General features: G+C 34.9%; 1 protein-coding gene across 1 annotated transcript; it reads right to left on the minus strand.

Annotated features, from left to right (window-relative positions):
* Nucleotides 1-1,369: 1,369 nt before the first annotated feature.
* Nucleotides 1,370-26,588, minus strand: LOC136039188 (uncharacterized). Its single transcript, XM_065722710.1, has 3 exons — nt 26,415-26,588; nt 16,608-16,754; nt 1,370-1,952 (listed from the first exon to the last, which is right to left on the minus strand). The coding sequence occupies exons 1-3, from the start codon at nt 26,452-26,454 to the stop codon at nt 1,687-1,689; spliced, it is 453 nt and encodes a 150-aa protein (XP_065578782.1). The 5' UTR covers nt 26,455-26,588; the 3' UTR covers nt 1,370-1,686.
* Nucleotides 26,589-27,334: the final 746 nt, after the last annotated feature.

A 27,334-nucleotide genomic window follows, 5' to 3' on the forward strand; every position in this document is an offset into this window, starting at 1 on the left:
CACAACACACACACAAACACACACACACATAATTAAAAACTCACAACAATACACACAACACACACAAAACAAAAACACACAACAATAATTGAAAGTCTCAAACATTAAGAGATTTTAAGAAACCCAAGCAAAGGGCGATAATTAGCCACATTATTTCGTTGTCCGCCTTTACATAAAACAATTACTCTAAATCGCTTAAGAGAATTGAGAAAAGTCCCGTTTTCAAAATGAAGATTTATAATCTCCGTGAATGGCGAAATAATTGAAGGAAGAATGGACTCAGCTGGCTCAGTTGGAATGCATTCAGGGTCAGATGACGAAGAACCTTTCAAGCTATTTACAATCCTGGCCACTTTAAAATCAGAAGCAGTATACAACACAATCAATTTGAGGCAAGGCAAACCAAGATAAGATTTGTAATCTGGTTGTGACTGTGAAAACCTAACTGAAGACGCGGTAGTTTTTCAATGTTGGCAAAATATTATGTACACGGTTCTTGAACAGATGGAACACCCTCAACAACTACATCACCAACTGCAAGATTTGGAGGGATAGAAGGAGCTGGAAAAGAACCTTACAGGACAGAATTGATCTCTTGCCGGGTTTTTTGAACATCTTTCTCACAATCCAAGAACCTTTTGGAATAATACAGGAATTTGGCCTTCCGGCACAAGGAGTTAAATTTGTTAAAATTTAACAAATTTTAGTTGCTGGATAAATAAAAACAAGAGCTAAGAGCTCATATGGCACTTGTGACGGGGCAAGAAGAGCTAAGAGCCAAGTTAAGGGGCCTGTTAAGGCCCCTCCTGCCCCCTGGATCTGCCCCTGTTCCTATTTGACGAAGCACCCATGCTTCCGATTGGCTTACAAAATATGGATCATTTGTTTTGTCCATTCTAAATCTAAACTTGCCATTTGGTGGGAAAATTTTAGTTGCTGGATAAATAAAAACAAGAGCTAAGAGCTCATATGGCACTTGTGACGGGGCAAGAAGAGCTAAGAGCCAAGCGATCATATGGTATGAGCTCTAGCAAAATTCTATGAATCAATAGATTGATTTAAAAGGAAAATTAGGGACTTAATGCCGGTCAGGATTTAAAATAAGAGCTCTGAGTCATGAATTTCACGTTTCCCCCCCTCTAACTCCCCCCAATTTCACAGGATCTGGTCGGAATTTAAAATTAGAGCTTTAAAGCGCAAGATCCTTCTAAATATGTCTGCGATGGTAGACTCGTAAAAGGAATTAAACTTTGAAAAAAAATCATGTCTTCTCAAATTTTCCATGTCTTCTCAGCTAAATGGAATCTGAGGCGGATCAATTCAGTCAGAACAAACCTAAGAGAAGCTGAAGCAGATGCTGGAGTATTTCTACACAACGTTTTTTCATGGCTAAAGCTGGAAAGTACAGGAAAATAGTCTGAAATATCACTCACTACAACAGGATTGCAAACCGAATTAAGAGATGAAACAATATTATCAATTAAACACGCTGACGTATCAGTTAAACGTGTCGAAAAGGGAACCTTTTTGGGACCACTCATATTTCTAGTTATGATTACCAATATTGATCAGGAATTCTCCCAAAGGTGGAAGTATGTGGATAAGTTGTCGATTAAGGTCAATTACTGCTCTCTAGCAGTATTTTGGCATAGTCCCGGCTCGGTGTCATCTTAGCATATCAATTCTTTAAAGTAAAGTTATGCTTTCAGGAAAAAGAGCTAGAGGAGAATTTTGAATATGGATAAATAAATAGCTAAAAATACTTACTCGGTAGTCAATACAACCATTACAGTCACAATGCCAACTTGTCGATCCGCAACGTCCCCATCTTGTACAGCATGGGTAACTCCCATCTGGATCACACTGGGCAACTGTTATATTGTCTGATAAAAGATATAATGTCCGTCCATAAAATCCACACTTACGGTCATGTCTCCAGAGTGAATGGTTATCTAAAAAGTAAAAAAGAAAACAATGGCGCTTAGAAAACGTGCTTGGCCTACACACCTTCTCCACGTGGCAAAAGATAAAAGAATATCTTAGCGTTTAAAATCATAATAACTCCTTATTTTGTAAGCATAAAACCAACATAAAACTTCCAGGCGTAAAAAAAATCACCATCAATAAATAAATGAAATACAAGACAAACAACAAATTAGAATAAATAACCAATTCAAACTCAAGACGAGTATAAATTCACATGAATAGGGCTGACAACTGTTATGCCTCCAATAAAATAGCATAATTTTGTAAGAATCCTGGGGGAGAGGGGAGGTAAATTTGGAGCCAATTTTTCCAAATCAAATGAGAATGACAGAGGAAACTGCAATTGAGCTTTATAGTAACAAAAGAGACAAAATAGAAAACTAACAGCCACTAAGATTGCTTAGATTAGACAGGCTTATCATAGTTTTGATAAAATTTTCGGAAAAACTAATTCTCAACTGAAAAGAGGGGGGAACTGGGGTTTTTTCTAAATAAAATGAGAATGAAAGTGGAAACAGAAAAATAAGCCACATAGTAACAAAACAGACAAAGCTATAATAAAAAAATCTAACCCTTCATTAAGAATGTTTGGATTATGCAGGTTTGTTAAGCATTCCTCAAAACATGCCCTGTTAGTTTCAGATTCATACACTAAACTGTTCCTAAGATAATATTAAGCCCTTTAGAAAGCCTACAGACAGACGGCGAGTAGTGATTAAGTTCATTTTCACTCCCAATAAAATTCCTTGGATGTTTCATTATCACACCCTTACACATAGTTGTAATAGTAGTTACAGTAGTGGTATTGGTGTAACAAGGAGTAGTATTGATAGTAATATCGGTAATGCTGGAAGCAGCAGTAGTATTAAGTGTTGCAATGATAAGTAGTTGCAATACAATTTCCTCAATTCCTCAAAAAGTTTTAAAATTGTCCCTAACTCTCAGTTTAAATTTTCACCGGCTAATAGCTTTCAAATGGTATAGTTAGAGATTTAATACATGCATTTAGAATCCGTGGAAAAAGTTAATATTTTTGCCATATTTATAGATATCCTAATTGTGTTTTTGGAATATCGATTAACATTTGGCAGTCTTTCTTTAGTTACATTTTGTAACTGTTCTTTGTAATAAAAGAGCAAACAATACAATTTTGGAAAAACATGTTTCTAATATAAATATTTTAGGTATTCGTCACATAGTTTCCATTTAAAACCTTTGAGGTCCAAAATGTTTTCACTTAAATTTCTTCCTTTTCAAGTACCATATTTCATAAACATTCTGAAATGATATACGGAAACTTGAGCAATAGCACATTTAATCACTGTTACTGAACGTAAAATTTTAGCAACGGAATTAAAATGAGTAATTGCGATTACTGATGAGTAATTATAGATGAGTAATTATATGAGTATAAATGAGTCAAGTGAGTCAATTACTTGAGTAATTGCACATTTAATCACTGTTACTGAACGTAAAATTTTAGCAACGGAATTAAAATGAGTAATTGCGATTACTCATGAGTAATTATAGATGAGTAATTATATGAGTATAAATGAGTCAAGTGAGTCAATTACTTGAGTAATTGAACATTTAATCACTGTTACTGACCGTAAAATGTTACCGCAACGGAATTAAAATGAACAATTTTTTCCAAATAGAAGAGATTGAAATTTGGGTAATATCGGGGCAAGCGTATTCTATAAATTTCAGAAGAATAATCTTATCACATCATTACTTCATGACTGAGGAAGGAGTATCTCGGTATGTTGGTGATAAAAAAAATTCTAAAAGTTAGCCCCTCCACAAAAAGTACTTCCCAGAAAACAGGCCCCGTCGAAAATACCCCCCTCCTCTCTCTACAAAAGAAAACAACAAACTGTAAAAGAAACTTTAAAACGTTTCATAACGGTCCAATTATTTTCTACTTGCTAATGCTTTCCGAGAAAGCAGTTATTTCTGGTTTAAGCAGTTATTATGACAGTAAAGAGCAACAATAAACCCCAAAATAAGCAGAGTTTATTCCATAGAGGAGAGGAGCTGCCCTTTCTTCATCCACCCCATCTCCTCATGGTTGCAGAAACTTTGGAGGGTGCTCATTACATCAAAAACCAAGATTTCTAGCCCTTTTTTATAAGTTGAAAGGGATTGTAGACTAGCTAATCTTTTCATTAAACAGGTAACAAAATAAAAGCAAACTATATCATATAGATTGTCAAAAGGGTGGCAAGGCAATATCACAATAACAGCTTACATTATAAAGTTAGACCTTTCTGGGCAAGTTTTGGCAAAATTTTGAAATAGCCAGAAGAAACTATTTGTATACTTTTTATAATGCCTCTACGTTTACTGTAGCTAATGCAATTAAGAGCATTAAGATGAAACTTTTAGGGAACATTTAGGAGAAGTTTCAGTTAAAAGAAAAAAATTATATGCATGGAAACATCAAAAGGGCATATAGGCAATATCATAGGCAGTACTGCTCAATCACAGCTAGTAATATGATTGATATTTTATAGGAGCTTATTGGATCAGAAATTAAAAGTTCTAGTGCACATTTTAAGAGTAAAAAGGTATTGGAGGACAATCAGCTCTCTCGTTTAGCCCATAATTTTCCAAACACTTTCAATCAAAATTTTAAGACAGGCATTTTGACAACTTAGCTGAACAGTCTACTATACATATATCTCTAGGGTTATTGAATAGGACAACCTCCTAATGTTATACAATTTACCCATTATGCTTAAAAACTAAATATTGCGTTAAAATTAAATCAAAACACAATTTTTTTAAGCTAGTTGCCAATAAGACATCTCAGCAATATCCCAAGAACGACTGAGGGTATTAAGTTCAATTTTTTGGGGCTACTTCTATTACTACTTTTGCTCATTAAATTTGATTAAATCAAAAGAGTGTAAGTTTATCCATGTTGTCAAGGAGCATAGGTAGAATTGTTTGGGGATGTTATTGAGTTTTATTTTCAGATCAACAAGAGGAGTTATAAAACTAACTTAAGGGTGAATCCTGCTAAAAAAATTTGAAAAAGTTTTGTGGTAGATATAAGCTAAAAATGTGACACATTTTTTTGTGCAATGCTTTGTTCAATATGCAATTCAAAATAATACCCCTTAAGGGGTATTGGCATGAAAATTAAAATTTCAAAAAGGTCAAGAGCGCTAGAACTCACGACTTTCAAACACATGTGCCCAATCTGATTCGAAATTTATGTAGCCACTCATTCCATATAAATTTTATATGTCCCGGGGCATAACTTACAACCCTTGTTCCTGGACTTTGGGGGTTGTGTCAACCCTGAAGGCATTGTTGCAAGCTCCTTATGGAAATTACACAATTCCGATTCGATGCGTTTGGGGAAAATAGGCTGTCTGAGAGCAGGGAGTGGGGCTAGTCACCCTCCTTCACTTTTGATTAAAAAAATAGAACTTTAAATTTTCAATCAATTTAGGCTTCCTTAAAGTTTACACAGCCATCCCATCCATAACAACCTTGAATGCCCTGAAGCATATATTACAACCCTTTCCCCCAGACTCTAGAGAATTTTGTCAACCCCAAAGGCCCTGTTATGTGATCTTTGGACTGTTTTTGAACAAACAACTATTTCAAAATTCCCATTGGATGTATTTTGTGGAAAAAAAACTTAAGGGAGGAAGCTACCTTCGGATCAATTTGACTCCTAAAAAGGGCACTTGAGTCTCTGAGTTCCAATCTAATGAGCCCTCTTTCCTAAGCTCATACGACCCTCCTTTTTATAAGAGCCTTATATGCCGTTGGGGCAAGACTTACAGCCCTTCCCCTCATGACTGTGGGTGGAAGTTGCCATTCTCATATATATTTACTGGACCTTTCGACTACCCTTAATAAAATGACTATCTCAGAATTTTGATTGGAAGTGTTTGGAAAATGATTGGCGTTGGGGGAGGGATGGCTGCTCTCCGATCACTCCCGAAATCTAAAAATGGGACTAGAGCTTTCAATTTTTATTTCCAACCGAATGAGCCCATTTCACAGTTTCTACTAAAATTCCTTGTTTACAGAGTTCCCTAGTCTAAAAACCAAAAAATAAAAATACATTTTGCCCTGATCGCTCTTTGCTGTGGCAGCGCTATTGCCCTATCTATGGTGCTGGCGAAACTTATCTATGCTACGTTTATAATGATCTTATTAATTCGAATCGTTTTAATTTTTGTTCACCAAATCATATTTCAAAACCTAATAGGATTTCTGATAATAGTAAAAGTTTGTTTTTATTTTGCATATCATGTATATCAAGTATATCATGTAGATTGTCAAAAATGTCGCAAAGCGATATCACAATAACAGCTTACATTATAAAGGTAGACCTTTCTGGGCAAGTTGTGGCGAACTTTTGAAATAGCCAAAAGACGCTATTTGTATAATTTTAATATTGCCTTTATGTTTACTGTAACTAATGCAATTAAGAGCAATAAGATGAAACTTTTAGGGAATGTTTAGGTGAAGTTTCAGTTAAACAAAAAAATCATGTGCATGCAGGTATTAAAAGGGCACATAAGCTATATCATAGGCAGTATTGCTCTATTATAGCTAGTAATATCATTGATATTTTATAGGAGCTAATTGGATCAGGAATTAAAAGTTCTAGTGCACATTTTAAGAGTCAAAAGTAATTGGAGGACAATCAGCTCTCCTGTTTAGCCCATAATTTTCCAAACACTTTCAATCAAAATTTTAAGACAGGCATTTTGTTCAACTTAACTGAACAGTCTATTATACATATATCTCTAGGGTTATTGGGCAGGTAAACCCCCTAAAGCTATGCAATTTACCCATTATGCTTAAAAACTAAATATTGTTTTAAAATTAAATCAAAACACATTATTTTTATGCTAGTTGCCAATAAGACATCTCAGCAATATCCCCAGAACGACTGAGGGCATTAGGTTCAATTTTTGGGGGCTACTTCTATTACTGCATTTGCTCATTAAATTTGTTTAGATCAAAAGAGTGTATGTGTATCCAGGTTGTCAAAGAGCATAGATAAAAATTTTCAAGAATGTTATTAAGTTTTATATTCAGATGAACTAGAGGAGGTATAAAACTAACTTAATGAATGCTGTTAAGAAATTTTGAAAAAGTTTTGTGGTAGATAAAAGCTTAAAAATGTGACACGTTTTTTTGTGCAATGCTTTGTTCATAGAATTTGGTGATTCAAAACAGTTCGTGGTAATAAACTTTAAGCAAGCAGTGGTGTGGGCTAGCAGTAACCGAAACTCTAAAGAAAAAAGAACAATGGTAAACTTTAATCAAGTTTAATGTTAACGAAAAAAAGCTCCGAGCCTGAGAAAAATTGCCGGATTTTTTAAAAGGCAAAAGAATACCCCTCAAGGGAGTAGTGACATGAAAATTACACTGTCCAATTTGGCAGATCAGAGAGCAGTATTGTAGAGGTTTCAGTCTCATATCTACAAAAATTTGGAATTTCGCATTTTTTTTTTTCGAGGAGGAAGCTCACGGATACGTTTTTTTTATTATTTCGGGGTTTATATTACCAAACGGAACCCCCTGCTCCCCCTCCTCCTCACCACGAAAAAGTCCCCCTGAAAACATCTGTACAATTCTCAATAATCATTACTATATGTAAACAATGGTCAAAGTTCGTAACTTGCAGCCCCTCCCCTGGGGACTGTAGGGGATTAAGTCGTCTCAAAAGACAATTATTATGTTTTTCGACTATGCTGAGCAAAATGACTATTTCAAAATTTTGATCCGGTGACTTTGGGAAGAAAATGATTGTGGGAGAGGGCCTTTTTATTTTGTCACATAAAAAGCGCACTAGAACTTGTAATTTACGTTAGAATGAGCCCTCTCGCGACATTCTAGGACCATTGGGTTGATACGATCATCTCTGGAAAAAAAACTAGACCTACGTTGCCCAGGCAACGTCAAGTGTTGCGAGAGCAACACTTTGGTTTTGTTTCTTCGCCATCGATCAGTAATCACATGATCAAAGGCTATTCCTCAGCGTTAAAAAAACAACAACAAAATACTATCGAAAGAAGGGACTAAGCTGACTTTGCAGCCAGTTGAACTTTATCCTTTTCAATCGTAGACATCGTGACGGATGAAAACTCGGAACAATATCTTCTATAATCTAGTTGGTATTATAAAGCTATCCCTAACTTTTCAGGATCAAAATACCACAGATGACATTCTATTAATTATTCTGAAACTATCTCATTGTTTGTGCTTGTTTCTTCACTATCTGTTAAATGAGGAAATTGTCAGCCTATCGAAGTTTTTAAAATTGTATGTTCAAACAAGAACGCAATCAGTTATCACCTGACCAAAGGCTATTCCTCAGCGTTGAAAAAACAACAACTACAAAATAAAATCGAAAGAAGGGACTAAATTGACTTTGCAGCCAGTTGAAGTTTGTCCTTTTCAATCGTAGACATCTTGACGGATGAAAACTTGGAACAATCTATATATATAAAAATAAGTTGTCTGTGTGTGGATCTGTGGATCAGGTGACGTCATGTTTGTTCGCATATGACGTCTGAATTATTTCACACTAATACAAAAGAAGAAAAAAACTAAAAAAGGTAAAAACTACAAAAAAAAACTACAAAGAAAAAAAAACTAAAAAAGCTAAAAAACTAAAAAAAAACTAAAAAAAAGGTAAAGATCTAATAACTAAAAAAAAACTGAAAAAAATAAAAAAAAGGCAAAAACTACAAAAAAAATAAAAACTAATAAAAAAACTAAAAAAGCTAAAAAACTAAAAAAACTAAAAAAAACTAAAAAAAGGTAAAAAACTAAAAAAAACTAAAAACTAAAAAAGAAAAAAAATAAAAAAAAGGAAAAAACTGAAAAATAAAAGAGAAAAAGAAAACTAAAAAAATATGAATAAATATATATAAAAATAAGTTGTTTGTGGGTTATGTCTGTCTGTCTGTCTGTCGAGTGACGTCGTGTTTGTCCGCATATGACGTCTGAATTATTTCACACTAATACAAAAGAAGAAAAAAAACTAAAAAAGGTAAAAACTACAAAAAAAACTAAAAAGAAAAAAAACTAAAAAAGCTAAAAAACTAAAAAAAACTAAAAAAAAAGGTAAAAAACGAAAAACTAAAAAAAACTGAAAAAACTAAAAAAAGGCAAAAACTAAAAAAAAACTAAAAACTAATAAAAAAAACTAAAAAAGCTAAAAAACTAAAAAAACTAAAAAAACTAAAAAAAAGGTAAAAAACAAAAAAAAACTAAAAACTAAAAAAGAAAAAACTAAAAAAAAGGAAAAAACTGAAAAATAAGAGAAAAAGAAAACTAAAAAAATATTAATAAATATAAAAAATATAAATATAAATATAATACAAATTAGCAATCAACAAAGCACCAAGACACAAATGACGACCGGGACACAGGGAGTATAAATGACGACCAGGACATAAGTAAAAAAAAAAACTAAAAAAACTAAAAAAATGGTAAAAACTACAAAAAAACTAAAAACTAATAAAAAAACTAAAAAATCTAAAAATCTAAATAAACTAAAAAAGAAAAAAAAGAAAAAAGGAAAAAAATAAAGGAGAAAAACAAAACTAAAAAACGAATGTATATACAGACCGGGACACCGGGATACAAATGACGACCGGGACACAGGGAATATAAATGACGACCGGGACACAGGGAAACAACTACAATGGGGACGCCGGGGGGCACAGGGGGATATAAATGACGACCGGGACACCGGGACACAAGGAATATAAATGACGCCCGGGACACTCAAAGAGAAATCACAGACTGGAACACCGGGACACAAATGACGACCGGGACACAGGGAATATAAATGACGACCGGGACACAGGGACATAACTACAAAGGGGACGCCGGGGTGCACAGGGGGATATATAAATGACGATGGCGACTCAGGGAATGGTCGATTAGCAATCACCATCAACAAAGCTCAAGGGCAATCATTAGAATCATGAGGTATAGATCTGAATACGGATTGTTTTCCCATGGACCATTATATGTTGCATGTTCAAGAGTCGGTAAACCTGACAATCTATTTATATGCACAGACAATGGGACAGCAAAGAATGTTGTATATTCGCAAGTTTTACGTAGTTAAAAACATATATATATATATATATATATATATATATATATATATATATATATATATATATATATATATATATATATATATATATATATATATATCTATATTCACAGGTGGGACATAGGGACACAACTACAATGGCGCGTAACGACTTACGCGCGCGGGGGGGCTTGGGGGGGGGCGCGAAGCGCCCCCACCAACTAGGTGTTGGGGTGGCGCGAAGCGCCACCCCAACAGCTAGTATCTTATATAATCTAGTTGATATTATAAAGCTATCCGTAACTTTTCAGTATTAAAATACCATAGGTGACACTAATTATTACGAAACTACCTCATTGTTTTACGTTATCGTTTGTACCCGTTACGTAAACATTTAATTCTTTCAGATTTAAAAGATCGAATACAATGTGCACCAATTTGCACAAATTGTGTTGCGAGAGCAACAGTTTGGTTTTGTACCGTATTTTTTTTTTCTTTGCCGTCGATCTCAGCTTATTCCTGGAAACTGGTAAGGGTCCAACCTGTGCAGTTTTTACGGAAAGTGTGGACCTCAGGCCGGATTGATGAATATGACATTATATTTTGGAAAGCTCCGCAAAACTCTTGCCTGGGGCTACAAAGGATGGTTTTTGCTTGTCCGAGAGCCGGAGCCTATGGTGTGTAAAGTGAAGTGGAGTTATATAGCCTATGTCAGAAAGGATTATCTGAAGTTGTGCAGCCAATCTTTCGTTTCATCAAACCATGTTTCTCCTTTCGAGCGGAAAGCTCCGTTCTAGCAGGCAAGCAGGCAGGCACCACTTTCATATTAAAGATGGACTAAAATCTATAAGTATTATATATATGCGATAGTTACCCGGCCCCACAGCCAATATATCTTCTTTGAGTGATAAATAGAAAAATTTACAGAAGCAAAAATGTAGCATTTTCCCACGGGTCCGAAAGTGCTGCCATCTATTGTTTCTACCCGTTTCTGTTCGTGATTTCAGCTGAGTTTATCATTTGGTTTTTCGGACTTGGGATTGCAGTAGAGATATGGTATCAGATGTGCCTAATAGACTTTAAAATTTCTCTCATTGCTAAAGAGATTGGAGCTTATCCTTTGCTCCTTTCAAAGTGGTGACGTTAGAAAGTTGGCCTACGGCAAAAAAAATCAACTTTTGAACTAAGACAGATAGGATTTTTTTTCGACAGCAAGCGATAGCTCTTTATGAGCTGATCAAAGTATATGGCATTCATTTTTGGTACAAAAATTCCTTCATGGGGTATACCTGTTTGAAAGTTTCAAGGGGCTAACAACTTCAGTAGTAAGGTACACACTGAAACGAAATGTAGGCCGATACAAATTGTGAAACATACAGAGGACTTGTAAGCAACAGTCGGCTGTTATGTAATAATCACCTTCGGCAATGAGGGGCTAGTAATTTTTGCTAGTTGGTGTATCTATTATGTGTTTCCAGTGTATTTGATGGTAAAACCAATTTGGTTCCAGTGGTAAAACATGTAGGGGATTTGTAAGTAATAATCTTCTGTTAGACTACAGTCAGCTTCAGTGATGAGGGCTTTGCAACTATGCTAGTTGGTGTACCCGTTTATTTGTTTCCGTGATGCCTATCACGGGAGAGAGACTTATATGCAAGAATCGGTTCACTTTGGGCGAGAAACGGCTGTTAGCTTACAATCATCTTTGGCAATGAGGGGTTTGCCACTTTTGCTAGTTGGTGAACCTATTATTTGTTTCTAATCCTCTTTGGCAATGAGGGCTACTTTTGCTAGTTGGTGAACCTATTATGTGTTTCCGGTGTATTTGATGGTTAAACCAATTTGGTTCCAGTGGTAAGACGTGTAGGGGACTTGTAAGTAACAATCGGCTATTGGGCTACAATGATCTTCAGCGATGAGAAGTTTGCAATTTTTTCTAGTTGGTGTACCCATTTATTTGTTTCTGGTGAACTTGATGTCTATCACGGGAGAGGGAATTGTAAGTAAAAATTTCCCAACTCATTGTCGTCTACTACCCAACCTTGAGAGCCCCCCAACTGAAGGACCAGTTACTAGACTCCGACAAATAAAAAAGAATTGTCCATAGTTACTGACTTGCTCAGCCTATAGTACTGAGAGATATCGCAAATCATTTGTTCCATATTTTACCCGTCATTTTAATAATACTGACGCGACTAATATTTAATGTTTGATTCATATGTGTTTGATTAATATAATGTTTGTTTAAATTTTCCTGTGAGTGTTTTTGAAGGTATAAACTATTTTTGTCATGACATGCTAATGCTAGCTCCGGCTATTGTAGTGAATAAATATATTCTATTCTATTCTATGTGAGGCATTTCTGAGCCACTTGGAAGCTCAGAATATAAAACCTAGCTGAGAGAACAGAGTTCAGGTTTTTATTCACCAATACATACAAATTAGAAATACAATACCCTTAATCCCCCTCGTAAGACTTCGTGACCAAAAGTCTAATTAAGAGTGTTAATCTCTTAGTTAATAAACTAATTTTTAAATTAAAATTTTACAGCCGACACCTATCTCTGTCATTATTTTTAACTTCCCGCTTTTGTTTTGGGTTTCGAATCTTTGGGTCAGTCTTTTAACTTTGTGATTTGAAGTGCATTGAAGAACTGTCAGGATTATTCTTACTTCAAAAAAATAGACCATAGCTTGTTGTTGCTTCTTTTTTTTTTAACATAGCTAGGCAAGAGTAATCTCTTCCTGTGATGGTTGAGGCTTATAGGCTAGCCTTCTTCCCAGGGTCAGTTTTAAGATAGTTTAATTGACTTTTTTGTTTAATGAAAACCTTATCAATTGCATGTTGATAGGGTAACATTTTAGACAAGCTACTTTTTACTATCGTGGAAAGGGTATAGAGTAGGAATATAAAACTTTCAGTAATCAATCCAGGGCCAAAACCATACACTGAGAAGGTAGTGCCAAGCTACTATGCTAACCCTCTTCTGATTTCTAATTCATAGAAATTGGCCTAGCCTACTTGAAAGGTCTATTATTTAGCTTATTTAAGTCTGATTAAGTTTCTAGCCAATCTAGCCAAGCACTTGAAAGAATCAAGGTCAATCTTTTGTCCAAATATTATCGTTTTTACAGCTTCTCTTTAAACCATTTCGGGCATCATAGGTGGCGCATCATGACAAAGCAAAATGTTTTAGATGCCACATTAATTGCATCATTTCACAGTTGTATTTCATATCCATCGTGAGTTGCTTCTTATAAACAAAAACCGACACCTCTCAGCAGTGTTCCTATGACAATGTTACAGGCATTGTTATATAACTTTTTAAATATAATGATATTTTCGCCATCTAAATATACTCAACTGTTCAAAATAATTAGGAACATCTGAAAATAAGGTAATAATTTGGATTTAATATAGTTACATAGCTAATATAGATTATAGTTAATATAGTTATATAGTTAATATAGAGTTACTATAGAGTAATGATACAGTTGTCTTGGAGAAATATCGAGAAAAGTAAAAATTACTAAGAAATACTTGAATTCGTTATCTATTTTGGAGTTAGAGACACCTAACGACAGCTACATTAGACTCAGCGAAGAACAAAAAAGTTTGTTCTTTGTATGTATAGTTTGTTATAATTCTATTTCATTTTCCAAGCTTCAGAAAAGAAACTGTATAGCAATGACCGTACAGCCCAATTTTGAGCTCATAAGTAAAAATCGATTTGCTCTACACGGCTGCTAGTCAATATGTCCAAATATTCGGAATTGCCTCCACCAATTTCCCAAAGAACTGCCCTCAAACCAACTGTAGTAGATTTTATGCCAACCCTTTAAAGATACAGCCCTCTAGATCTTGGACTAGTGGAATGATTGCCAATGATATTTCGATAGTTTTTTTAATACTAAATTTTTGTTATTACTAAAGCAATGTAAGGGCATTCGTCTTTTTTCTAGTTTTGTTATCCTTCATTTTTGCGCTAAGCATTATAGTGATATTTTTAGTTAATTATTTTAAATATTTATTTAATTAATTATATTTCTTACTTCTAATTGTTGATATTATATTGTATTTCGAGTGTATTGATTTAAAGGGGTATTGGAGTATCGTATATCAATTTAAAAAGTAAATAGCGGAAACAAATGATTTTAATATACAATGATCTACGCCATTTTCGGATATTTTCTAACCATATTCTATTCCATATTCATAATGTATTTTCTAGCCATTTTCTAGGCCAAGTTCTAAGCCATTTTAGGCCATCTAGGCCATTTCATGGATGAAAACATGTAAATAATAAGGTTATGTAAAAAAACATTCAAAATAAAAAATAACCGAAAAAAGGATATAACAATTATTAAACAGCCTGAATCAAATGCCAACAATTCAAAGGCTACAATTTCTTAGCCAAAAATTCCAGTAATAATGTTATATAAAAATAGTTATGAAAAGAAAAAATTATCCGTAAAGTTTATCTTCTTTGCTATAGGGAAGGGGAAACCCCCTCATATACAGAATAATTTCTGTTTTAAAGTTTTACTGTTGCTCTTTACTTTCATTTGAAAACAAAACTTTTTTCTTATTTAATAAGTGTATTATTAATATATGTACCAATCAATAAATTATTAAACTAATCAAAATACTAAGCCTTTGAGTAAAAAAAGCTAAATTATTGGTTTTACATACCTATATATGTTATGTCAGCCTACTGAAGATTGTTGATATATTTCATTTGTTGAAGCATTTTTGTGATTTCCCTTATGTGTTTTACATCCTTAATTTCAAGGCAAACACTGGATCTCCATTCAGCCTACGATGCGATAACCCAACGATAGAGACAGTCGTGGAGTTCAAATACATAGGAAGTACCATCCACAACTCAGGATCATGTCAGCGAGAAGAAGTCAAGCTAAGAATCGGCCAGGTTAATGCGTCCTTCAGAAAACTCGCAAATTTGGTGCAGCGGGAAGTACTCTGTCCAACCCAAGTTGAGGCTGTTCAACACCAACGTTCTCTCGAAGCTTTACTATAGTTCTGAAACTTGGCACCTAGATCAACAGCTAGAAAGGAAACTCCTCGCGTTCGAATACACGTGCTTAAGGCTTTTTCTAAATATCCATGGTCCCCAATTTAGCGAAAGCTACTACACGACAGAAGACGTCCTAGCCACTGATAGCCGAGGTGATCAAATACAGGAAGTAGAGATACCTCAGGCATGTCATCCGCTTGCCCAAGACTCGACTACCAAAGGACGTCCTTCAGTGGCACCCACGTGGAACCAGAGGAAGAGAGCACTCCAAAAACCTAATTTACACAGCTGCTGGGTTGACCTCACAAATCTCAATACCTCAATCCAATCCGAATGGGAGGATGTCTGGGCGGCTGCAGTGATAAGGTATGAGGCAAGGTTAATTTGGAGGACAAAAAATTGTTTCTTTTTAATTTGTAATGCCACTTTTCACTCTCATCAGAGAAAAAATAAAACCCGTTTTCTTATATAATACATCTATAAAAATACGTATCAAATAGTAAATTATTAAACTAATCAAACAAACGAGGAATTTTGTAAAAAAAAATCTTGGAAATCACGCGAATTTCGGTGATTATTCTTGTGTTTAAGCGTGTTTTAGATCAATTGGTTTATTTTTATTATGTCGCACTTTTATTATGTCACAATTTTTATTACGTCACATTTTTTCTTTTAGTCAATAACATTTTCTTTAAACGTATATCAGAAAGGGAAGCCAAAATAACCCCAAGATCAGAGTCATTGTTGCCAAATACCAGTAAACCTTATGCAAAAAAAAAAAAAAATCGAGCAAGCACAAAAAGGTTCTTGAGTCAAAACATCTTACAAATAACTTATTTTTGTGGAATAAACTTAACTAAAACATTTGATTTTGTGCTACATTATTTCAACATTATTCTATTCCTAATATTATTTCATTTTTGAAAATGACCTACCCAAATAAGAATCTGGAGAAATGATGCAGCACTGCTCAGATCATCAATGGAGGATCTTTGGCATGCATCACTCGTGAGGTTATCATGGAGAGGCACCGTTGTCACCTTTTGCGCCAGCCGGCGTGGGAGAGACTTAAGCATTCCAAAACATAGGGAGGGTGGGGGTGGGGTGGAATATCGTTTTTTTTCAATTTCTTCAATGAAAATACCAAAGTAAGATGTTTTCAATGAAAATTGCCCAAAGAGAGAGTTTTTCAATATCTAAGAAGGGAGCATATACCCCCCCCCCCAAAAAAAAAAAAATGACGCCACTGAGCTGTAGGATTAACATTTTCTGTATAAAACATTTTCTTTAATTCTTCAACATTGATGATTACTTGGACCACACTGGCTTTTCACTTATATTTGAAACGAAAATATATCAAAAATGGGTAAAATTTTACTGTACTGTTAAAAATTTCAAGCATTTTGAATATATTTTCGCTTCAATGTTTAAGAAAGTTATTTTGGAGACATGACATAAAAAAATGCTTTAGGACTATCATGCTCAATTACCTGGAACTTCCACTCTATATTTGGGGTCGACAGTATCACGTTCGGGTTTTTCAACATCCAAAAAAACAAGTGTGGTTAATGGTTCAGCATGTGGATCATCTATCCACCAATCATATGGATCGTGTTCAGCCATCATCATTATGTCACCTGCAACGAAAAAAAAATAATAAGACACCTGTTAAACGACAAAAGATACCTGTTAAGAAAGGAAAAATAAATAGACATATATAGCATAGGACATTGCTTTGACTTTCAATCCCCTTTAGCCTCCGAAAAGAAAGAAAGAGAAAGAGAGAGAGGGAGAGAGAAAGAGAGGGAGAAAGAGATACAAATGGGGGCGGGGTAAATTCCTGTTTCGATGCAAAGCAACTAACTTATGGTATAGGGTCCTTTAGTAACCCGTTGTTGAGGTCATTTTCTTTGTCCTTTTTTAAGGAATGTTAGTAGTCATAGACGTAACCTTTATCTGTTCCTGGCACGATGACATAATTCCAGCAGCACTGCCGCAATGCGGCAGGAGTCACTATGGGAGCCAAATGGGGACAGGAGGGGTCAATTGCGCCCTAGATTTTGAAAGATATTTTTTTATATTTGCACTGAAAAAATTGACCCCTCTCCTGGATCTGAAAAAACAAATTTTTTTCGTATCTTCATTTAGAAAACTGAAAAAAAAGATACATCTCCCGCTAACGTTTTCGTAAATTATTGCTTCTGCTATCCTTGATGAGCTCCAGAGAACGCGAAGAAGAAGAAAGTTGAATAAGGGCATTTTTTGGTATTTCATTAAAAAAAAAATGCCCCCTAAATTTTGAAAAAAAACTACTTTACTTGAATTGACACCCTTGTAAGAACCTGGATACTTAATAAACAGATTTGTAGAAGCTGGAAGTATGAAACGAGATGTCTAACAAGTGTTTCTGAAACCGTCTAAGCCGAGTGGTTAGCGCGCTAGATTCGAAATCTCGAGGACAGGGGTTCGAGTCCTGGTGTCACTGGTTATTTGGTTTAGAACGAGGGTCAATGATGTCACTCTGTAACCTCAGCAACAGTCGACCCAGCTATAAATCAATGCCTCAAGAATTATGGGGGGAAAACACACGAAACTAAGATCAGTATAGAAAATCTGGAGGTCAGTACCTGCTCTACGAAGACCAATGGTCAGCGTGCGAAAAAGTTTTTATTTTAATTTTAAAGTACTTCTGGAACTAAAAAAACTGTTTTGAAAGAGAATTGATAATAATAAAACGAGTTAGGGCCATTACAATATCCGTTCTTCCTTATGGTTGCAAGGTCTAGCCACTCAAAGCGTCACAAGCACGACATCGTGACGCATTTGATCACAAATAGCCTTAGTCCATAGCTTATGTTAATGGCCATACTCATAGACAAACAACAATAGATGGAACTCAGCATAATTCTATTTCCAGACGTTACGCTACCACACAAGATATCCGTAATATATTGAAGTTTTTGTAATTCAAAATGTGTCCTGACGTGCAAACCAATTTCGTAGTTTTGCAGACGCATGGCCTATAAGTCCTTCTGAAAATATTGTCCCACTGAGCGCTATCCTCGTTCTTCATTAGTTGAATTTTATATTTGGTTTATTTTTTATAATTGGTTATAATCAAGGTTGGTTGAACGTGAAGTGTTGCGGCAACCTTTTTCCGACTTCGCTGACTAAAATGTTGCGAGAGCAACACTTTGATTTGGTTTCTTCACTATCGATCAGTAATCACATGATCAAAGGCTATTTCTCAGCGTTGAAAAAACAGCAACAAAATAGTACCAAAATAAGGGACTAAATTGACTTTGCAGCCAGTTGAACTTTATCCTTTTCAACCGTAGACATCGTGACGGATGAAAACTCGGAACAAAATCTTATATAAAAATAGGTTGTCTGTGTGTGTGTGGGTCTGTCTGTCGGGTAACGTCATGTCTGTGTGTCGACTGACGTCATGTTTTCAACAGACGAAATTACAGACCGGGACATCGAGACACAAATGACGACCGGGACACCGGCACATAGGTAATATAAATGACGACACTCAAAGAGAAAGCGACCGGGACAAAAAGAATGTTCGATTAGCAATCACCATCAACAAAGCACCGGGACACAAATGACGACCGGGACATAGGGAGTATAAATGACGACCAGGACATAAGTAAAAAAAACTAAAAAAAACTAAAAAAAAAGGTAAAAACTACAAAAAAACTAAAAAGAAAATAAAACTAAAAACTAATAAAAAAAACTAAAAAAGCTAAAAAACTAAAAAAACTAAAAAAGAAAAAAAAGAAAAAAGGAAAAAAATGAAAAATAAAGGAGAAAAACAAAACCAAAAAACGAATGTATATACAGACCGGGACACCGGGAAACAAATGACGACCGGGACATAAGGAATATAAATGACGACCGGGACACAGAGACACAACTACAACGTGGATGCCGGGGGGCAAAGGGGGATATAAATGACGACCGGGACACCGGGACACAAGGAATATAAATGACGCCCGGGACACTCAAAGAGAAATCACAGACTGGGACACCGGGACACAAATGACGACCGGGACACAGGGAATATAAATGACGACCGGGACACAGGGACAAAACTGCAAAGGGGACACCGGGGGGTACAGGGGGATATATAAATGACGATGGTGACACAGGGAATGGTCGATTAGCAATCACCATCAACAAAGCTCAAGGGCAATCATTAGAATCATGAGGTATAGATCTGAATACGGATTGTTTTCCCATGGACCATTATATGTTTGTTGTTCAAGAGTCGGTAAACCTGACAATCTATTTATATGCACAGACAATGGGACAGCAAAGAATGTTGTATATTCGCAAGTTTTACGTAGTTAAAAACACACACACATATATATATATATATATATATATATATATATATATATATATATATATATATATATATATATAATATATATATATATATATATATATATATATATATATATATATATATATATATATATTCACAGGTGGGACATAGGGACACAATGGCGCGTAACTAATATGGCGCGTAACGACTTACGCGCGGGGGGGGGGGCTCTAGTTTCATCCCGATTCCTCCACTCTAAGCGTTTTCCAAGATTTCCAGTTTCCCCTCCAGCTCCCCCTATGTCTCCAGATCCAGTCGGTATTTAAAATAAGAGCTCTGAGACACACTATCCTTTTAAATATTGAATTTTATCAATATCCAATCGTCCGTTCGTAAGTTAAATTTACCCTCTTTTTTTATATTTCCGGATTAACCACCACCCCCCCCCCCTCCTCAGATGGTCAAATTGGGGAAAAAATTATTTCTAATTTAATCTGGCCTGGTCCCTGATACACCTGCCAAATTTCATTGTCCTAGCTTATCTGGAAAAGCCCAAACTAGCAAAACCGAGAAAGACCGACAGACCGACAGAATTTGCGACCACTATATATCACTCGGTAATACTAAGTTCATTAAAAACACACACAAAAATCAAGAAAATGCATAAGAACTTAGGACGGTATTGATGGCGCAACGTTGCAATCACCTAAAGGAATATTCAGTTTACCTGTTCATTAGGAATCATATTACCTGTTCATTATGAATCTGATGGAAATCTTCTTAAAAATACATACTAAAAAAATACTAGTTGAAAAAAGGTCAAATTATGACATAATATAAATTATACCTGTCCATTATGTTTATTAATAGAAATTACAATTGCTTGATGTGAAGCATCTGATTATGAAGCACAACTCATTTTAAAAACCAGGCTTATTTTTATTTTAACCCTGTGAACTGAAGCAAGTGGCTTGAAATATATTGTTTCTAAAAGAATGAAAATAAATCTGAAATGAATTATGAAAATTGGCTTAAACTTATTAAAAATATAGATAATACCAAGAGCAAAATCATGGAGAATGGGTCACAAAAAAAAGCGCGAAAAAAAAGAAAGAATATGCACAAGAAAGTTGGATTATCTAAATTGAGAGAATAATTTTGCACCTACCCTACAAAAACTCCAAATTTAATGGATTACCTATTCATGAAAAATCTGATGAATATCTTCTAACATAATATAAAAAAAGTGGTACTATGAAAAATAAGATTAAAAAAATGAGAACTCTATAAATTTTGTTATAAAAGGATTTTACCTAATTATGACATACGATACATTACACATAAACATCAGATTTACTTATACAAATTACAACATTTTTTCATGAGGCATTCCATTATTAAGCTGTTATTAAACTAACACAAATGATGAAAAAACACTAATTGTTCAAGCCTCGTGAACCAAAAAAGTCATTTAAAAATGCTGTTCCATAATATTAAAAGTTCTTACGGATCTTCTACGAACGCAAACAAGTAGCTTGCACTCGTTGTAAAAAAAAAAGAGATAAAAGGAAGTGTACAAACTTGAACAATTTGTCTGTAGTATTACAAAAAAATACAATGGCCCTAAAAAATAAATGCATAAGAAAGATGCAACTAAGTTAATATTCAGTCTAACTTCCATCCAACAAAATTTAGTTTCAATAAATCAACGATCAAATCGGAACTCAAAGAAGATACTTTTGAAATTTTCTTTATAATGTCATGAAAAAGGGTTAAAACACCATGAATTTCACCACAGATTAACTACATAAACTTGTTTTGTAATCTTCGAATATTAAATACAAATTGCAAGGATTATTCATAAAATTGTGTCTAATTTAAACTTGAATCAAATAATTCGTGGTAACGACCTGTATATAAGGAGCGACGCGACTCAATACTAACTGAAACCATCAGCAAACCCTAAACAAGAGCTTTTATGGCACTTGTGACGAGGTCGGAAGAGTTAAGAGCCAAGAGCTCATATGGCATGAGCTCTAGTAAAATTCTATGAATCAATAGAATGATTTAACCAAAAAACCAGAGACTTAATGCTAGTTGGGATTTTAAATAAGAGCTCTGAGAAACGAGGTCCTTCTAAATATCAAAATTCATTAAGATCCGATCACCCACTCGTAACTTGAAAATACATCATTTTTATGTCTTCTATCCCTTCAGCCCCCTAGATGGTCGAATCGGGGAAAACGACTTTATCAAGTCAATTTGTGCAGGTCCCTGACACACCTACCAATTTTGATCGTCGTAGCACGTCCAGAAGCACCAAACTTGCCAAAGCACTGGACCTCCCTAACTCCCCAAAAGAGATCAGATCCAGTCCGTTTACATCAATCACGTATCTACGACATTTGTTTATTCTATCCACCAAGTTTTATCCCGATCTCTCCCCTCTAAGCGTTTTCCACGATTTCCGGTTTCTCCCTCCAACTTCCCCAATGTCACCAGATCTGGTCGGGATTTAAAATAAGAGTTTTGAGACATGAAGTCCTTCTAAATATATAATTTCACTAAGATCCGGTCACCCGTTCTTAAGTTAAGAATACCACAGTTTTTATAATTTTTTCGAATTAACACCCCCCCCCCAACTCCCTCAAAGAGAGCAAATCCTTCTCAATTATGTCAATCACGTATCTAGAACTAGTGGTTATTCTTCCCATCAAGTTTCATCCCGATCTCAACACTTTAAGCGTTTTCCAAGATTTCCCGTTTCCAAGATTTCTGTTTACCCCCTTCAGCCCTCTATGTCCCCAGATCCAATTCGCATGGAAAATGGAGTATCTGAGACATAAGATCATTCTATAAATCAAGTTTCATTAAGATCTGATCACCCAATCGTAAGATAAGGATACCTCAATTTACACGTTTTCCAAGATTTCTGGTTTCCCCTCCAACTCACCCAAATGTCACCGGATCTGGTCAGAATTCAATATAAGAGCTTTGAAACACAAAATCCTTCTAAATATCAAATTTAATTAAGATCTGATCACCGTCACAAATACCTCATTTTTTGTAATTTTTTCGAATTACCCCCCCCCCCCCAACTCCTCCCAATGACACTGGATCCGTTCGGGATGTAAAAAAGAGATCTGAGATACGAGGTCCTTCTAAATATGAAATTTCATTGAGATCCGATCACTCCTTCATAAGTTAAAAATACCTAATTTTTTTCTTATTTTTCAGAATTAATCCTCCCCCAACTCCCGCAAAGAAAACAGATTTGTTCCGTTTACATCAATCACGTATTTAGGACTTGTGCTTATTTTCCCACCTAGTTTCATCCCGATCCCTCCACTCTAAGTGTTTTTCAAGATTTTAGGGTTCCCCCTCCAACTCCCCCCTCAATATCACCGGATCGGGTCGAGATTTAAAATAAGAACTCTGAGACACGATATACTTCTAAATATCAAATTTCATTAAGATCCGATCACTCGTTTGTAAGTTAAAAATACCTTGTTTCAAATTTTTCCGAATTAACCATCCCCCCACTCCCCCCAGATGGTCGAATCAGGGAAACGGCTATTTCTAATTTAATCTAGTCTGGTCCATGATAAGCCTGCAGAATTTCATCATCCTAGCTTATGTGAAAGTGCCTAAACTAGCAAAACCGGGAATGAGGGAAAGACCGACAGAATTTGCGATTGATATATGTCCCTTGGTAAATACCAAGTGCCATAAAACTAAGATATAAACTCCCAGCATTCAGTTCTATTGAGCAATGCCAAAGCGTTGGACAGATATTTTTTTTAAAATATAGAGAGTTTTAAACTCGTTTGTCAAACACCAAATTATTCGATGCCTTTAGACAGTGTTTATAAAAAGTAACGCATTATCAACGTAGTTTGTTCAAAGCAAAATTTTGAAGTCAATATTTTTAATTTAATTTTGGATACCGAAAACCAATATATTTGACACCTTTATGTTTCATAACTGTGAAAAATTTAATCTTTTTCAAAGTGACAACTAAATAAATAAAATCCCTCCTGGAAAAATTATAATAAAACACAAAAAGCGTGTCTGGTCAGTGGGAAAATACGGAAATTCCCAGCATTCCGCTCAGGGGAAACATTTATGATTATAGTCGCTTCCTATATGAGCTCATGAGTACTCTTTCAATGCAAGCAAAAGTCGAAGGCATGTTTTTACCGAAATTGCCCTTTATTAAGTCTTTTTCCTTGTTTTCTCTATAATTATACGAACTTTCTTGTGTACTAGTAACAGCACTAATTACTAATAAACAAATGCATATTTAAGATCACCATAAAAAGCTGCTTCTTTGATTTAATGTTATCAATAGTTAGGCTCTTATAATTTCGTTATTGACAAGGATCAGTATCTACTTACCATTCATTACTATTGTTGCTCCACCCAAATCATATAGAAAAATTTTTGTGGAAAACTCGAAAGGGGTGACTCAGTCACAAATAAGAACTTTTATTTTCCTTATTTATGGTAACAATCTATTGGCAGGCAGCCAACAATGGGGCAACACACATTTTTTACACGTTATTTCCCTATTCAGTTCTCTTTCCCTTGGTTTCCTCATAATTATTTTATAGTCCCTAGTTTTCGGGAGGACCACCCACCCTACCTCCCTGCCGGTGAAAGGGTGGGGAACGTCATGGCGGTGAAAAGGAGGGTGAGTTGGGTAAAAAATGTGCCTTATTTTCTTAAGAACTACGAAGATCTTGCAATCACACATATGTAAGTAAAAACTTTTAATTTTACAAGAAAATAATACAGTTTCCTAGTCCTGACCCAAAAGATAGTTATATCCCCCCCCCCCAAAAAAAAAAACTTATAGAAGTACAGAAGAATTTATCGCTTGTGCTGGAGGGCTATTTTGGCGGTATTTCCCGTCCTATATTTGAAACTACTGTTTTTTGGTATTTTTACTGAGAAAAAAAGAAAAAATATTCTGTGGTTATATGACATATGACGACTTAATATTATTCATCTAAGAAGAACCTGTTTCTCTGACGCTAAATCCCAATGAAATATAACTAAGTATGAACAAAATACAATACTTTAGAAACACATTTGGGCTAAATATTTGCACATTCAAAGCATTATTCAAAGCATCATTCAAAGCATCTCCACAGGGAGTTCATCTCCACATGTAAAGTAAAGTCACCGACGAGAAATTAAGACCAATAAAACGAATTCGATATATCAATTCTGGCAAATTCCTACCGTGCAAAATTTTCCCAAAAGCATCTTTACATTTAAATCAAAGCCTACTTCGCGTTAAAAGAAGCTGCTAGTCTGTCAAGTGATTCGTCCACCTGGAGGCTCTTGGTCTTATCGTTCTCTATGCCAAACCCTGACCGGAGCCTTAAGTCAAGTAGTTCCAGCCTAATGTTTGATAATAGCTATTTGTACTTCAAACTCTATTTTACAACTCTTTAAATACAACTATTTGTAAACTCTTTTCTTGAAAAATCTTTCCTGCTCTTTTATTTTTAATTTCGGTTTTATTATTGATGATATACAGTTGATTCATGTAAATATTCTAAAATTTTTAAGGTATTCTGTCGTTTGGTTCAGAAGGAACATATTTAGAGGGGGATAACATATTTTAAAAATTAGTTGAATGGGCTATTCTGACGCTTTTTTTTAATGAAAATACAAAAAAGGGGCATTTTTCAATGAAAACTGCCGAAAATATAGTTTTCAAATCTGATCGAAAGGGAAGAAAATCCTCCCCCATTGACTCCACTGCTTATTAATGTCCTATATAACCATAATTCTATTTGTATACACAAACATTTTGGGCTTGTCAACTTAGTTGTGATTCCCCTAAAAATCAAAGATCGACCTAGTAAATCAACCTTCTAAATCGAAAAGTAAGCATTTTTATAAGGGGATGACAGGGTTCTTTTTGTAACTAGAGCTTGAATTCAGTTGAAAATGAAACTATTACCAGAACAAAAATAATTTGGCAAAAGTAAGCAGTAAAAAGTAACTGATTAAAAATGATAAAAACAGATCCTTAACAGAAGACTAATCAAAATTTTACCATACAAAAAAAAAGAAGGAAAGAATATCAAACGGTTCATGGTAACAAACTGTAAGTAAGGAGCAACCCGGCTCAATAGTAAGCGAGACTCTCAAAAAGGAATTCTAATACCAATAGATAATGAAAAGATACCAGATTTGAATGGTGATTTCAAATAGATAAATTTGTTTCATTAGGATTAGTCTTACCCATCAAAGGTTACAAGCCTGAGAAAATTTGCCTGATTTTTGAAAAAAAGAGAAAAACATCCCCTAAAATTCATAGAATCTTAGTGAAATTTACACCATCAGATCCAGCGTATCAGACAACCCTACTGTAGAGGTTTCAATCTAATAGTATTCTAACATAACTTCGGGTTTATACCAGAATGCTTTATCAAAATATTACATCCTGGAATGATCGAGATGTTATTCTAGTATTTGGCTTACAGTTATTTTATAATTTCTTGCAATTCCAGTCGTTTACAAGTGAGCCGGTAAATGATAATTGATGAAGAAGTTGTATTCCAGGGCTTGGGATAATAAGCACTTCTTGTGATGACTTAGGATTTTAAAATCCTTTTGGGATTTCTCCCAGACCCCTTTATATACCTTTCTTATTTCAAATCCGTTTTCCTTCTTAAGGTAAGAACCGTAACATTTGTTCTTCATTGCTTCTTTATCTATTAAGGACACCAAAGAAATTATCCCAACGCTAACACGGAGATTATAAAAAGTAAAAAGTAAAAAAAAAGCCTATATGAGGCCATTAAAGAGGGGAAACAAATTATACAAAACGCAAAAATGAGCCTTCTAAAATGCCTCTATTCTTGCTTCAGCCATACTTTCATAAGATAAGCGACTGTTCTGAAACTTTACCCCCCTTTATCCCCCAAAAATAAAAACTTACCAGCCAAAGCAAAAATGACTATTCCTGTCCAAAGTTTCATTGTGAATTTTACCACTCTCTCACTCAAAGCTTAGAAACCAATAGAGTAAAGTTATGAAAGATCCTATCTTGACCACGAGAAGCTTTTGGTACAGAGCTCTGAACTTAGCACCTCCTCCAAGCCCACAATACGTCATGTCGGAAATGCAATTCTGTTTGTTGCATACGTGATAAAAAAAAAAGCATGGGAAGTCGCGCTAGAAGTCGCGCTAATAGAATAAGCTGTTGTGATATGGAACGTTGATTGCTTGACAGAGAAAAGCAGCGAGAATATTAACTATAAACTGTAACTATAACTAAAATACAATTTGACGAAAATTTTCTTAAACTAAATTTTAGCGATACAAGACGAGTGTGACAGCGAAACATCCTCCCAAAACCTCTATTACGATAAATTAAATCATTGATTAATAAAGCACATCGCCACAATACTTTTGCCAACAAGAATTCGCACGACATAAGTCACGAAGGTATTCTTCTTTAATCACTTTTATAGTTTCGTGTTCTTTTAGCAGAAAGTGATGCCAAGTGCTATTTGACAAGAATTTTCTTACCAAAAGACGGTCAGAAATGGATACAGAAATGGAAGGGTCACTTTTAGTGCTTTTTTGACAATATTTAACTCAGGGTGACCCCGCGCCACTATTGGATAAAAAAGGCAACTTTTTGAAAAATGGACACTTTTCGGCATTTTTTCAAAATCAGTACCATAATTTTTTATTTTCAGTATTTTTTAACTGCGACTGCTTTTAATTTGTGCTTTACGTTTTCTGCTTCGTTTTCAGCTTAGGTATTTTTTTCCCGTATCCACACTACTTTCCTTTTCAAAACCGCGACAAACATGTGGTTTCCGAGTGGTTTCTTGTTTGAAATTAAATAAA

This window comes from Artemia franciscana, chromosome 19, assembly GCF_032884065.1.
Source record: "Artemia franciscana chromosome 19, ASM3288406v1, whole genome shotgun sequence".
NCBI lineage: Eukaryota > Metazoa > Arthropoda > Branchiopoda > Anostraca > Artemiidae > Artemia > Artemia franciscana.

Excerpts from the sequence above, each read along its gene's own strand:
- LOC136039188 (XM_065722710.1), bottom strand. The coding sequence starts at position 26,454 with ATGAAACTTTGGACAGGAATAGTCATTTTTGCTTTGGCTG. Across the intron at positions 16,755-26,414 it reads AGTCATTTTTGCTTTGGCTG|GTGACATAATGATGATGGCT; the intron begins GTAAGTTTTTAT and ends TTTTCGTTGCAG. Across the intron at positions 1,953-16,607 it reads ATATAGAGTGGAAGTTCCAG|ATAACCATTCACTCTGGAGA; the intron begins GTAATTGAGCAT and ends TTTACTTTTTAG.